General features: G+C 48.0%; 1 protein-coding gene across 5 annotated transcripts in view; it reads right to left on the bottom strand.

Annotated features, from left to right (window-relative positions):
• TNRC6C (trinucleotide repeat containing adaptor 6C) overlaps positions 1 to 13,974 on the bottom strand; it is a 295,946-nt gene that overhangs the window by 248,873 nt on the left and 33,099 nt on the right. For all 5 annotated transcript variants that reach the window (XM_066980035.1, XM_066980043.1, XM_066980037.1 and 2 more), the window contains one exon: positions 7,455 to 7,520. In XM_066980035.1, the coding sequence (XP_066836136.1) occupies positions 7,455 to 7,517 (63 nt within the window). In that variant the 5' untranslated portion in view covers positions 7,518 to 7,520. The remainder of the gene's footprint in view (positions 1 to 7,454; positions 7,521 to 13,974) is intronic.

The raw sequence follows: 13,974 nt of genomic DNA, 5'->3' as shown, positions 1-13,974 counted from the left end.
AGCTTTTATACAGCTTCGACACTTTAAAATGGTGTTAGGAAATGAAGAGCTTGCCAGCTCTTTAGGACTTAAGCCAGCACAAAGAGTGGCATTTGTAGTACCTCTTCCAGCATGCTGGCACAACATTTTGCCATGCATTCATGCAATCATCCTGTGGCAGAGACAGAAACGTGGAGGAGAGGAGGCTCAAAATGCCAGATCTGGTGAGGAGGAAAGAGGAAACCGGGCAGAGATGGACTCAGAAGAAGGGGAAAAAATAAGAAGCCATGAACAGCTACACCGGTGTTCCTCATCCTTTTGCTTCCCAGCCCAGGGCTGTGCTGGCACTGGTGGCCCCCATCCTCCCCGAGCAGCACGAGGTGTCCCTGCAGCTCGGAGCGGGTACCTCCGGGCTGGGAAAGGCAATGCCAGAGCAGTCACATCACGAGAACTTGGTGTTGCCAGGGAAACAGCTCACTCGGTAGTGGAAGCATCATTCTGGGGTTGTTGTTTTTCTCCTCATTGGTTTTGCATCCCCATAGCATCAGCTAACTCAATCAAGCCGCAGACAGCAGAGCACCAGCCACAGGATAAGGCAACACGCAGCAAGCAGCACAGTGAGCAAGAAGAGCAGGATGCACACCGGTGCTAGAGGCACCCAGAGACAGCAAGCTTTCATCTTTAAAACGTGGAGAGCTGCCTAACATTATGAAATGAATCCTCATTAATCAATAAAATGAAATCAGGCAGTCTCCCCAGTGACCGAATCACCAGCTCCCAAGTCCAGCTCCCTACAACCAAACACACCCCATGCCCTGTCCTCCTGCCACTCCACCATCCCCAAAGGAAGGGAGAGGGCTTCAGAACCCTTCCCAGCACCTCCCCATCCCCATGCCTCATGCTATCAAGGCACCAGCACGTTCACACTGCTCTGAACGCCCTTCTCACGTTTAATCATGATGCTACGAGCTGTTACAGATGCAAGGACCACATCAGAAGTGGGAGCACAAGCAGCAGGGTGAGTCTGGCACCCACTGTCTTGGATGGGACTTAATCAGATGCCCGGGGCGCAGCACGGAGAGGAGCCTGCACACATCTCAGCAATGCAGCGCGAGCTCCTGTGGATGCAACCTGGGGCGACGTAGGAGCAAAAAGCACAGCAGTTATTTTCAGTTATGGAAGATGGCACAAAACCTAAGCCTCGGGGGACAGCCCAGTGCGAGTCCTCCGTGGGGAGGGAGTTACCCGGGCTGGGAACTGCAGTGCTGCACGAGCACAGAAAGCAAGCAGCATCTGCATCTTAGCAAGTGGGGCCATTGTCAACGTACTCTGCTGGCAGTGCCTAATAAAATAGGATTTTTGCATTTCTCCCCCACCTCCCCGTCTGATCCCTGTAAAGCTCCCTATCCACCAGGCTGTAAGGAGCTCCTCACAGAGAGGCTCTGTGCTGATCACCAAGATACCCTGCAGGACACAAAGCAGCTGACCCCCGGGTGGTCTGAGTGCTTCCAGCCTTCTCGGGCATGCAGGTGACCCTTAGACAAAAGCCACCTGGGAAGGCAATGAACAGGTAAATTCACCAACGCTTTCTGATGCCTCCCTTGGTGGAGAATCTCTCAGTTTTAATGACCGTGAATTCACTAGGTTGTTTAAACCAGAGTTATTTTTCATGTGGGTCCAGATTCAGGGGATTTCCAGAGTGTTTCAACTGGGGCTTCTCTAAGCAGGAGGGGGGAAGCTGTGCAAGCTCCTCCCGTCCCTCCCAGAGGCACGGGGGGCAGACACGCCATGTGCACAGCGGTGCTCTGCAGGCGGAGAGCAGGATCCATGCCAGAAGGATTATTTCAGCCTCTCCTCCAGTTTCGGGGCAGCTCAGGAGCTTGCAGTTACCGAAGTAACAAGACCTGGGTCTTCCCTCCCCCAGCACACCACAAATCGCTCGGCACGAGGCCCCCGGGAAGCAGCCGCTGTGCAGAAGCGACCGCATCCTGGCGGTGCTGTGCAGGTGCTGCAACAACAGGAAGGGACCGGGGGCATGGGGCAGAGCCCCCCCGAGCGCTGCGGGATGGGGCGAGGAGAGTAAGGGCAGCCACAAGAAGAATCCCAAAGCCCCTCCAAGGATACGTAGCCCTTCGGGGTCCTACTGACCCCAGCGCTGGGCGAGCAGCACGAGCAGAGGCGGGGCAGCTGCCACCAGCTCGATGGCCTCATGCAGTCAGACGTGCAAAGCTCGTGCCCACTGACGGGGCTCAAGTCCTCCTGCGGACACTGCAGCAAAATCCGAGCAGCGCAAACCTGCACCTCCACCCGTAACTCCTGTCCCTGCTGTACTTCATCACCCAACAGAAAGAAACCCGTATTTTGGGGAACTGAATTAATGTTTCTGGAATATTAAGAGAAAAAAGTTGTTCCTCTCACCGAGCCACATTATTAATGTCTGTTCCCTCCCCACGAGCTGTAAAACACAACCTGTATTTTCTTGTGATTTTCAGCTCTCGAGTTAAGACTCCAGGTGTTGGTCTCGCAGTGAGAGGAGGCTGCTGGAGGAGCTTACAGGTGCCAGAGAGGAGGCACCCAAGGCACATGGAAAGCAACAGGTATTTAGGGGACAGACGGAGGCGATACAGGAACTGAAAAACATCTTTTGAACCAGCAGCATCTTGTACCCAAGGACTCTGATCATAATTTTAAGTTTTAAACAAACACAACCGAGGGAAAAAGCCCCATCTTCCCAATGGCATTCCAAGTTTTTAGCTGAAAAGGTAAAGGATCGTAGTCTTAACTTACTGCAAGAACTTTTACCAGGCAAACAGACAGCATTAAGCTCGTAATGTAGAAGGGACATTTCCTGCAACAACAGCATGGTTGGGATACTTCACTCCAGAACAGCCCAATTTCACAGATCCTATGCCCCTGCCACCTGATAGAGCGGACAACTCACCAAGCCTCATCAAGGAACCGGGGCCCCAGACAGAGGTCTTGATCTTTTATTTACTTATTTTCCTCAGGCCCCAATTTCTTAAATCACGACTTTCATTAAGCCCCAGCATGGTGTGGATCACAGCCGTAAGTCTTTTCCCCCACCTTCCCACCACAAATCCATTCAAAGTGAGTGACATTTGCAAAGTGTATTTTCACGGCCCTCCGTAATCCCTTCAGAATATTAAGACTGCATTACTTTGTCTTTGGTTACATTAACTTCAATTTTCCTTATGAGTAAGTATTTGGCTAAAAATTAATATAGTGAAGTTGAAAAGAATCTTATGATAGGAAAAAGACTAATTTCATCTCTGGCTGCTCAGATACCAGAGTACACTGGGGTTAATGTAATTAACTTACAATTTTAGCCTAGGTTGTGTACATACACTGAATCTCCCTGCTGGAAACAAGATTAGATTTTATTACACTATATATCCTGGTTATCTTCACCATGCCTCCAATATTACTTCCCTCAATGACTTCAAGGCTCTCTGCTGCAATGAAAATGCAGAACCATCTGGTATTGAGCCCATGCAGTTTATTTAAGGATTTAATTAAATGCTCTAAATGGAGAGCTTCTTTGAATTAACATTTTAAATGTGACTTATTGCAGGTTTAATATTGTCTTAATGCCAACCTGGGAAACTCCATAGCCAAGTTGTTGACGTTTAAATTGAATTCATTTGGGTGGCTCCAGGGGGACTCATTAATTAATCTAAACAACTAATGGGGATTGGTTCTGACTTTTGATGAAGATTATTTACAGAGACAATTTGCAGTGAATAAAGAGTCACAGTAGGCAAATGTTTAATTGAATTTAAAAAAAAAAGGACATCTCATTGTGTTCAATATCAAGGATGCATCTTGCAAGTAAGCTTTGAAATACCAAGAAAGGGCCGATAGCTTGAAGCTTCCTAGCTGCACACTAATAACAAAGGGAATGGGTAATTACATTTGCCTGTGTAATTTGCAGCTTGTAAGAGGACAACAGGTCCGTCTGGCTTACAGTACACGCAGAAAGACTTGAGCACGAACTATTCTGTGATTCAAAGACAAAGTTGCCCTACTCACTTTTACTTACCTACTGGAAAACAGACATTTTCCAGCCAAGCATCAGCTGGAAAGACAGAGCCGAGTCCTCTCAGTTACATTTGCAAACACCCAGGACAACTGCAATGAGTTCAGCAGAGCTGCTTTAATTTACAACAACTTAACCTCTAACATTCAATCTTCTCTCATTCTTTGATTATATCAACTTTGGAATCAGTTATTTGCACCTCCGAGCGCACCACGAGCCCTGCACACACTAACGTCTAGTGATGTGGTTGGTTTTCTGTAAGCCGCAGCAGCAGAACAGTACCTGCTTCCTCGTGCATCCGTTCTCAGTAAGGCAAAGCATCCTTTAGCATTTTTCACTATCGCCATTACCACGTCTCGTCTTGAATTCCCCAGTTACCCCAGAGGTTGCCACCACAGCAAGGCAACGCGGGGCACTGAGCGCACACGCTCACGTTCCCAGGGAAACGCTGCTCCTGAGGGCACAAACAGCCCTAAATACCTGCAACTTCAAGCACAAGCTCTTCAAGAACTTCTGTGTTAAAGACAAGCCACAAGTGCTACTGGCCAGCAGCCCAAGGAAGCACAGCAGAGCAAGGGGTGAGAGGAGGCAAGGGTGCCAGCTGCACATCAGGGCTCCATTGCCCACTGCACGCTCCCCTAAGTGACTTTTACTCGTTTATTACACATTTTCCTTAACCTAAAGCCAAACCGATTTCATATTTAAAAGCACAGCATCGACGAAGGGCAGGAGAGGTGGAGGACAAAAGGAAGAAAAAGGACGTTAAGAAAATAGAACTACAAAACCAATCAAATGCTACAAGTGCTGCACTTTCATAGCACGGTCATTAATTATGCAGAGAGGCTTGATGAAGAAATCATTCAGCATCTTAAACACTCACACAGCCAGGAAACTGCCGAAGATGCCCAGCGGAGCCCAAGCAGCACGCACCCTGCCCCTCGCAGAGGGACGTGGGTTACCTGGGGCTTTGCACCTCCTGGTGCTTTGATCCAGGCCCCTTGCTGCCTCCCCGCCAGCAGCACCCAGCTGCTTACACCACCCTGGGGACCCCCATCAGGGGCTCAGACCACAAAAAAACATCACGGCATCACTTCTGCCCAGAGGCGAGGCTGAGCCCAGGCTGGCCCCGCGGTGCTGAGCCCAGCCCAGCACCCTCTGCCCCAATCTATGTCAGATCCGTGCTTTATTTCCAATAATACCTAACCTCGCCTCATCTGAAATGAAGAGGCTCCAAACTTCTTTTTCTTTTCAAGGCTGGACACATCCTGAATGCTAATTTAGGAGGCAATTGAGGGGGAGGGTACATTAAGAAAATGCACACAACCATTAAGCCAGGGAGACTAAAGCATCCTGCCTCGATCAGCACTGCTGGATACTGTCTAGAGCATCGCCAGCTGCTCTCAGATACCTATAGTGGAGCTCTTTTATGCAAACACCTCCACTAACAGCTTTTGTGGATCTGACAGACAGAGTGGTTAAAAATTAGGCATTCAGTGGGTATCCAGTGGAGAGACATTGTACAGCACATCTGAAGAGGGGAGTCAGACTCGGAGAGGGAATTCTGAATTGTCTGGAGGGGAAAGGCTGCTCAGGCAGGCGGGATGGAGCCCGGCGGCAGGCGAGGCTGCGCTGTGAGCATCGCCGCAGCATCGCTCCCGTCTTCCCGGGGTCACTGGGGGGCTGCAGCTCCAGGGAACGTGGATTCACAGAGAGCAGAGGGTCACATCCCCCAAAAAAGCTGCAGATCTGGGTATTCGCTGCAAATGGTAGCATTGTGGTGCTTTTCCCATCAACTCCCCAAATTTCCTATAGGACCTTATCAGCACAGGACACAGCTGAACAATTTCGCTATCCAAGCCCATTAATAAAAGTTCTTTATCAGCACCAACACACCTCAGCTCTTCCCACAGACAAAACCTTCACCAGCAGTCTTGAACTCATCATTTGTGGCTTGCAGCACTAACAGACCAGAGGGTTTTGACTCGATCCCAGATAGCAAGAGCAAGGAATGGCAGAGGGGTCACCTACTGTTGTAGGACAAGAGGGAATGGCCTCAAGTTGCACCAGGGGAGGGTCAGGTTGGAAATGAGGAGACATTTCTTCTCAAAAAGAGCAGCCAGGCATTGGAATGGGTTGCCCAGGGAGGTGGTGGAGTCACCATCCCTGCGGGTGTTCAAGGAAAGGTTGGACGTGGTGCCTGGGGACATGGTTTAGCGGGTGATGGTAGGGGGGTGGTTGGACCAGATGATCCTGGAAGGCCTTCCCAACCTTCATGACTTCATGGTTCTGTACCTGGCTTGAGCTGCCAGCTGTACAGAGCTCATACAACCAGAGGGCAGTGAACATTATCTAAGCACTTTTTAAAACAAATAAATAAATAAAAGCCACCTCTGGGGCAGTCCTTATTTCAGGAATGATTTCTGACGTTTGCTGCCTTTTCTTTTTAAACACCTTGTTGCTGTAGGGAATACCAGCTGCTCTGGCTATGCTGTTGCCTAGGGATAGCCTTTGTTTGATTTTTCTACTTCATCTATCATCAAGTCTAAAAAGTATTCCTAAACTTCAAGGGACTCCTGAAGGTTCTGGCACCGACCACTAAAAGCATCTGCTAAGGGGTAACCACACAGTTCCTGCCCAGGGCAGGAACCAAGAGCCAGGCCAGAGAGCTGGCAGATTTGGGACCACCTTTTAGGTTACTGCAAAACATGTTTCTAAATGGCATATGCGTACATTTTGTATATATATACACACACATATATAAATGTATCAACAATACATACGTACGTAAACAGAACCAAATGTGGAAGTGGTCTGATAGAAACCGGCACATGAAAATGCAATTTCTTTCTTATTCTCATTTACACTGTTTGGATTAAAATGCATCTTTCCACATCCCACATGCAAATGGAATATAAACAGTAAAAGCGGAACATTTAAACAAATATTTGCAAGAGGGTTTTGTTTGTTTTTAAATACTTGGCCTACTCCAGAAGGAATCCACAGACCACACAGAGTTTCATGAAACACCTCTTCTTTGTTCCCTTATAAAAAGGGAGCAGGGACATCTACACGACCAGGAGAGATCTGGACGAGCGCAGAACTTCAGGTCCATAGGCAAGATTTACACCCTGAGCCTCACACAAACCAATGTGCACATATCTATCTTTTTATCTCGCACCAAACAGTTACACAGAGAGCTTGTGGCAATCCTGAACCTGAGTTCCGAGTAAATCTGGGCCTGGGTTCTGTGTTTAGGACTCGTGTCAGAAATATCGCCCCAGTCCAGCAATGGCAAAGACTAATTTTTGCAAAGCAGAGCACATATCCTTCTTCTGCAACTTGCAAGACATCAACACAGTCAGCATGAAGAAGCACGATATACTTTTTTGACTAAGAAAAAAACCACTGAGACACTGACCTTCTGTCTGTCACAGAGATCTCGACTGTCTTTGGATTTAAATTCACCGTCAGAAGCTTCCATGTCCTGAAAAATAAAAACATAAAAAAACTGAATTTGTGTTATTCTCATGTTTTACACCCATGTTTGTACCAACAGGGGTTGCACTGCACAGCACACAGAAAGATGGCTTCAGCTTTGTGCTCAGTGCTTCTGCTGGCTCAAGTGCAGGAGGGACCAGAAATGAAATTAAAGTCCCCAAAAGTCTTCCAAAGCTACTGGAAACCCAAACATCAAGCCTAGTACATGAAAAAAAAATCTTAAAACAAACCCACAAACACCTAAAACACTGAGATATCTACCACCTTCTGTGGCAAAAAGAGGAACATTTTGTTGTTTGCTTTTTTTTTTAATTTAAGAAAAACTGTCAAATTCTAACACTTCATCAAAACTTGGCAGGCTGACGATGACTGAGAACGCTCCGCAGTTCTGCAGCCTCGACTCCTCCAGGGCTCCCCCGGCCTCACCCCCACCTCCCCGCCTTAGCCAGATGCGAGCGCAGCAGAAAGCCGCCCCGTCTGAGAGCCCTGCCAGGCGCCTCTGCTAGAAAACCCTCAAAGCTTGGAGGAAAAGCCAAAGGTGACAGCAGCAAGGCTCCAGAAAAGGTGCAGGGAATTGAGGCCGCCCTAACAGCATCATCCCTGTCAATTGTTCTCCTGGTAGAGAGCCAGGCCAGTGCTAAAAACCACAGAGTTTTACACTGTTACCTAGAGCATGAAATAACGTCCCCGCTGAGGGCTGCAGGCTCATAAAGCATAACGGAGAGTCATGAATGGGATTTCCAAAGGTACCCGAACGCGTTTCACTAAAGCTGCGCTCCTAAATTATTGAGGCACTTTAGAAAAATCCCACTTCACTGAAGTAAATCCGCAAGATATCAGCGTCCCCATCAGCCCTGGTGGACTTTGCGGTTAGGGAATAAACGCCCTAGCAAAACATCAGCTGTAAGTTATTGTGTGGTTGCTGACGCCTGAGGGCATTTCCAGGAGGGTGGTCAGGCTTTCCTCACTTAATTCTTCATTTTGCCTTTGAAAACATCCCCAAGCGTGGTCTGGAGCCAGCCTAACTTCCTTAAAACTTGTCATGTTTGTTGGACGCGTTCCTCAGGCACAGCAAGGAAGGCTCCTAAGAGAACACGAGGCAGGCTCTCAAAAATAACGAGCCTGGCACTAACTACGTAAAAACCTGCTCTTCTCCTCTGTTGCGCACGTGGATGGACACGGACGCTGCAGGCAGGCTGCACACACCACAGCAGGAGGCACCCACGCGCACCCGGGGTTTGTGGGGAGGATTTCCCTTTGCTCTCCTGGCAAAGGAAATGTAATAGGACAGCAGATAATCTGCTGCCTGCTTTTATTTGGAATCCGTAGCAGCAAGAGAATTACTACATGCCAACTGAGCTACTTAACTACCAGCTTGGCACGCAAACAACAACAACTCTGGATTAGATGCTGCGGTGTAAGACACAGACAGGGCTGGCTCAGCCCCGGCTTGGCCAGAAGCTGGGAAATCCAGACTCAAAATCCCGGTCCCACACACACAAAAACCCCTCACACGGGGCCCTGCTGATGTTAGTTAATAACTAAGCTACTGCAGGCTCCATTTTCAGCCTTCTGTGCTGAGCTACCAAGGACAACAGGTTAAGGGATGGAGAACGTGCTGAGCACAAAGGCTTGTCTCTGGAAAAGACGACTGAAGGACGGGAAGGTGGAGTTGGAAAGATGCAGCTGGAAAATCAAAGCGCACCAAGACAAATGGCCATTATCCAGCAAAGTGTTCTACTACTTTCTTAGCAACACACATCACTTAGATTAATTTTGTGAAAGAAAACAGGCTGTCTCAACAGCAACCTTATGGTCTTAGCAATTCGCTTTACAATTACTCACTAAACTACCTTGATTTAATTATTCGAGAAGAATCTCACCGCCACCGATAACTACTTAATTAAAAACACAACTTCAGAGCAATAAGAGAGTCACATTATATTGTATTTGAAATAGATTTCATGCCAAAACCAGGCGCTGGTTACTTTAACCAGCTCGATGTGCCGATATATTCAGAGTCCCGAGGATTTTAAGAAAGGCTCGAGCAGCAGCGATCATCCAGGGGCTGCAAACGACACTCATAAGCTTGTTCTCCTTCAGAGCCTAGGCAGCTCCAGCAAAATCAAATTAAGAAGAGCATCGCCACAACAGAACTAGTCTAGAAAATAAGCAAGCTTTACCCTCGGGGAAGTCAGAGGCTGAGAGGCCCGGACAAGCTCTTACCGTGCTCACCCTCCTGCTTCACACCGAGCACCGGAGCATCCCCCACCTCCTGCCCCTCCTGCAGGTGCAAAATGCCTGCAGGTGCAGCTGGGCACCCCAAATCGGGGCTGCCCTTTGCATTCCACCGAGGACCTATCAGCAGGGGCAGACCTACTGGGTCCCAGCTAGTGCTAATCCAGGTGATTGCACCTCCTGACCTGCTCTGACGGGGCAAAAAAGGGGAAACCTGTGCTCCGTTTGTACAAGCGCCCTCGGCCCTGACGACTCTTCCGTACCCGCTTCAGCTCAAAACATCGCAAAGCTGCAGGCAGCAAGGTGCAGGCTCCCCAGCTCCTGCCCCAGCCTGCGTGTGTGGGAGTCCCAGCCCCTTCCTCCGTCACCGCGTGGTGGCACGGCAGGAGCACCCCAAATGCTCCATGCTGGTGATCTCTGCCTGAGGGCAGTGACCTGAGAGCAATTCCTTTTTTTTTTTTAATCAGTCTTAACATTTTAATGGGTGTCAAGTAGGGTATCACCTAATCCTTGAAGGAGTCACGAGCAGTCTTCAACAACTTGAGGTTTTTTGTTTTTTTTTTCAACCTGTGGCAGAAGGGGCTGTGAATTAATTGGCTCAGTTGCTGCTGTGATGTAGATGGAGAAGCCTTTTGGGGAAAAAGCAGTCGGATGCCTGTGGTGAGACAGAGCGGAGGCAAACAGGGGTAGCTGCAGACACCGGCATGGCTCATGCAACGCTTTCGGAGAGCACTGGTCACATTTAGACTGTGCCAAGCGGTGTAGGAAAACCTCCCAAATTACTAACAGGCCATTTCCCATTTAGTTAAACACCCCTCCTTCCCCTTCTCCAGGAGGTATCAACTACTTTGCGCTTAATACATTTTCCGTACAGCTAAAACTATATACGTATTCATATATGAAAAAATTAAATGACTGCCTTCTTGAATATTATCTTCTTGGTTTATTGTGTGCCCTCTCTCCCCTTCTCTTCCCGGAGAGACCAACCATCACATGAAAATGCTTTTCATCATCTGTAAAATTTGATGCCCAAAATAGCCCCACGGTTGCCCTAGCAACTAGCATTTATTCCCCCTCCCCCCAGCATCCCCCCCTTTGCATATTGCTGCATATTTCTATCATCTCTTTCCAGGCACAGTTCATAAACACGGCTGCATAATAAAGAATGTTATCACCAATGACTTACAGCCCAGCTGCTGCAAATAAGATATGAAGTGGCAGGGAAATACAATTTCATGCAGCTAGGACAACAGATTGATTGGGTGCCCTTCAAATTTGATGCCACTTCTTTAAGTCTGTCCAAATTCAAAAAAAAAAAAAAGTTAGTTTCCCCACCTCCCCATCTTTCCGTGGTAGCAACAGACAATAAAAGTGGGAGATAATTCACTAGGACACTCATTATGTCTGCAGCAACCTTGCCCTGAGAGATTGACAATTTAAAGAGATGTGCTGCTTTTCTCCGCCACCTCCTCTACTTTTTCCCCAGCCACCCTCCTTCATCAGAAGTCTTATTCCTCCAGTTTGGTTGCCTGTTTAATTTAATTATCTTCCCTTTCAAATTATTATTTCTGTTCAGATTACTAGCCAGAAGGCCGTTATAGATAGAGACAAGCAAAGTCCTTAATGTTATTACCACCATCCCCAAAATTTTATCTTTATTTTTATTTAGTTTTGGTAGAACAACACGAAAACCCTCCCGTAGCATTTCTATCAGAGAACACCCCGACAAGGACGAAAGGAGGCGTGCTCCTAAATTCTTCTTTTCCCCTTGTCACTTCTGATGGGTTGACCTTCAGGGACACGGAGGTCTGCTCTGGAGGCTGATCTGAACGTACAGAGATCACCTCGTGGCACCAAAGTGCAACACAGCACAAGGAGCAGCTGCCACCAGGCGGGCTGTGCTGATGCTCTCGTGGTGCTTCTGCTTGCACGAGAGAGAAAGCCCCTGGGTGCGTGCACAGACAGCCCCTGCACAGCAGGGTTTCTTTCCCCTTCCTCTCCTCGCTCACAGAGGTGCACTGGGTTCTTCTCTGCACCCTTGCGTGTTGCTCAGGGAAAGCTCGCAGTGCCGGCAGCTCCGAGACACTGCTCCTCCATCTCCCAGCTACAAACTGCCTTCCCCATGGGCAGTGGCACAGAAAGGATGCCTGGGGCAGGGCTGGCAAGAACAGGGCTCATGCTGCACCGGGGATCCTGGCACTGGCCTAGCACCCTGCAGCTGTCAGAGCAAGGGACAGGACGTGCAACGGGTACGCTGCTTGGAAATTTGCAGAGGAGGAAAATCTGGTTTGTTTCCATTTAACAAGGAGAAGAGAGAGAACAGCGTGCAGCCCCCGGTTCCAAATCTTATCTAGCATCATTAGTGAGCAACAATCAACCAAATCACGAGGAGCGGGAGGAAATCACTCCCTGCAGAAGCCTCTTAATGCTCAAAAGCATCTCCAGCGAGCCCGTCTTGTTGCAAGGCATCCCAACAGCCAGGCTGCTCGATAACCAGCTCTTCCTGCCCAGGAGTCTGCGATACCCGCACGTTTCTTGCCTATCAGTCCAGGAGATGCTGCCAGCTCTCAAAGCCTTCATAGAAATGTCCCTGCTCGGGTGCTAGGCTGTGGAGAGAACCCTTCCAAGCTGCAATCGTGGTTTTTTCAACACTCAGAACATTTAAAAGAGGAACCTAGGTGGTTGGCTGCCGCTTTAATTGGTGAAGCACTAACTAGAAGGCAGAGCAGAGAACCCAAAGGCGCGGGGATGAGTTGCTCCTTGACCTGGTCACATCATGGGATCCTCAGTAAGATCCCGCTCCCCCTCAGCTCCTCCTTCCCCACCTGTACACGGCAACAACTGATCTCTGAAGAGCTTTCAAACGCAAGTAGCTCTGATTTGTGCAATGTTTAAGAACTGGAGCTGAGTTTTGGGGGTTTGCACTCATTGATCCTAGGACGCTGTGATGCTTAAACGCGCAGGACATTTGCCAGCTACTCAGACGGAAAGCATGAAAGCAGCTCAGAGTAAAATTACTATTATTAAGATGAGAGATGAGGTTTTAAACCCCAAGCTGCAGCTCAGGAAAGTTAAAACCACTTTCAGCATCCGTCCTGAAATATGTTCAGTGATGAAAAACTGAAGTCAGCTTTGAAGCAGCAGTCATAGGTCACAGAGGAGCGTTTAAGGGTAGGGTAGAAGATACCACAGAAAAGTTGGGGGATTTTTTTTTTGGTGGTACTTTTAGTAGGAAAAATGTAGAGTTGCAGAGAAGCAGAAAATGTGTAATATGTGAAAGGAAAATTTTTATTTTTTTTACAACTGATTTCTACCACCTCCTTTGAGGCGTGAGCAGCTCTTTAATCCACGAAGGGTCATTTCTGTGTCATTTTTCTGCCCTAAGTGGAGGCCAAGTTCAAGACACGCTCCTTTTAATTTCCTCTGGATACAAGTACTTGGATACAGAATCCCATTTATCTTCCTTGCCTCAAGTAAATAAATTTTAAAAAGTTAGTGTGTCCTATAAATACTCCATAATATACAAGATCCAACATCACTTTTTTTTGCACCTAAAACCTTAAACCCTACTGACACCATAAAACATCAGTGCTCCACATCCCATGATTGTTTCCCATAATCTAGGGGAACATTAAAGAGAGAAAAATTGTGCTGAAAAATGACATCTTATCTATTTCCTTCCTCCCTAGCACCACTCCATGGTTTTGTCATCGCAGGTCAGACACCTGCTCCCCACGTTGTAATCTGGGGAAGTGATAAATGCTTGCAGGCAGTGATTACGAGTGGCCGCATTCACTCGGTGTCAATCTGGAAACCGGCATGTCGACGCCGTTGCCATTCTTTGTCCTGCCAACAGGGCGAATTAAAGAGGGAGGAAAAAAAGCTCAAGGAAAAAAAAAAAAGAACTGACAAAGGGAATTTTTCTCTTACCTCCTTCCCAGATGGGAGAGCTATTACCAGGTCCAGGCTCTATATAAGTGCCCGTGTCAGAGAGGGGATGCTACAGCTACAAGCACTCTTACAATCTCGAGAGACTGGGGGGTGAGGAGGATAATTTACATGATCTGGCTTCTCTTGGATTTGACCATGACCTCCACAAGACTACGGGTATATTTAAAATGGCAAGACAGATGGGCAGCAAGCCAAATTGCAACACAACACAACAAAACCTAGCAAAGCACAATTTAATCATTGCTGCATCA

The sequence above is a fragment of the Anser cygnoides genome, chromosome 19, assembly GCF_040182565.1.
Source record: "Anser cygnoides isolate HZ-2024a breed goose chromosome 19, Taihu_goose_T2T_genome, whole genome shotgun sequence".
NCBI lineage: Eukaryota > Metazoa > Chordata > Aves > Anseriformes > Anatidae > Anser > Anser cygnoides.
Note: the sequence above shows the minus strand (reverse complement) of the source record. Positions and strands in the feature narration are given on the sequence as shown.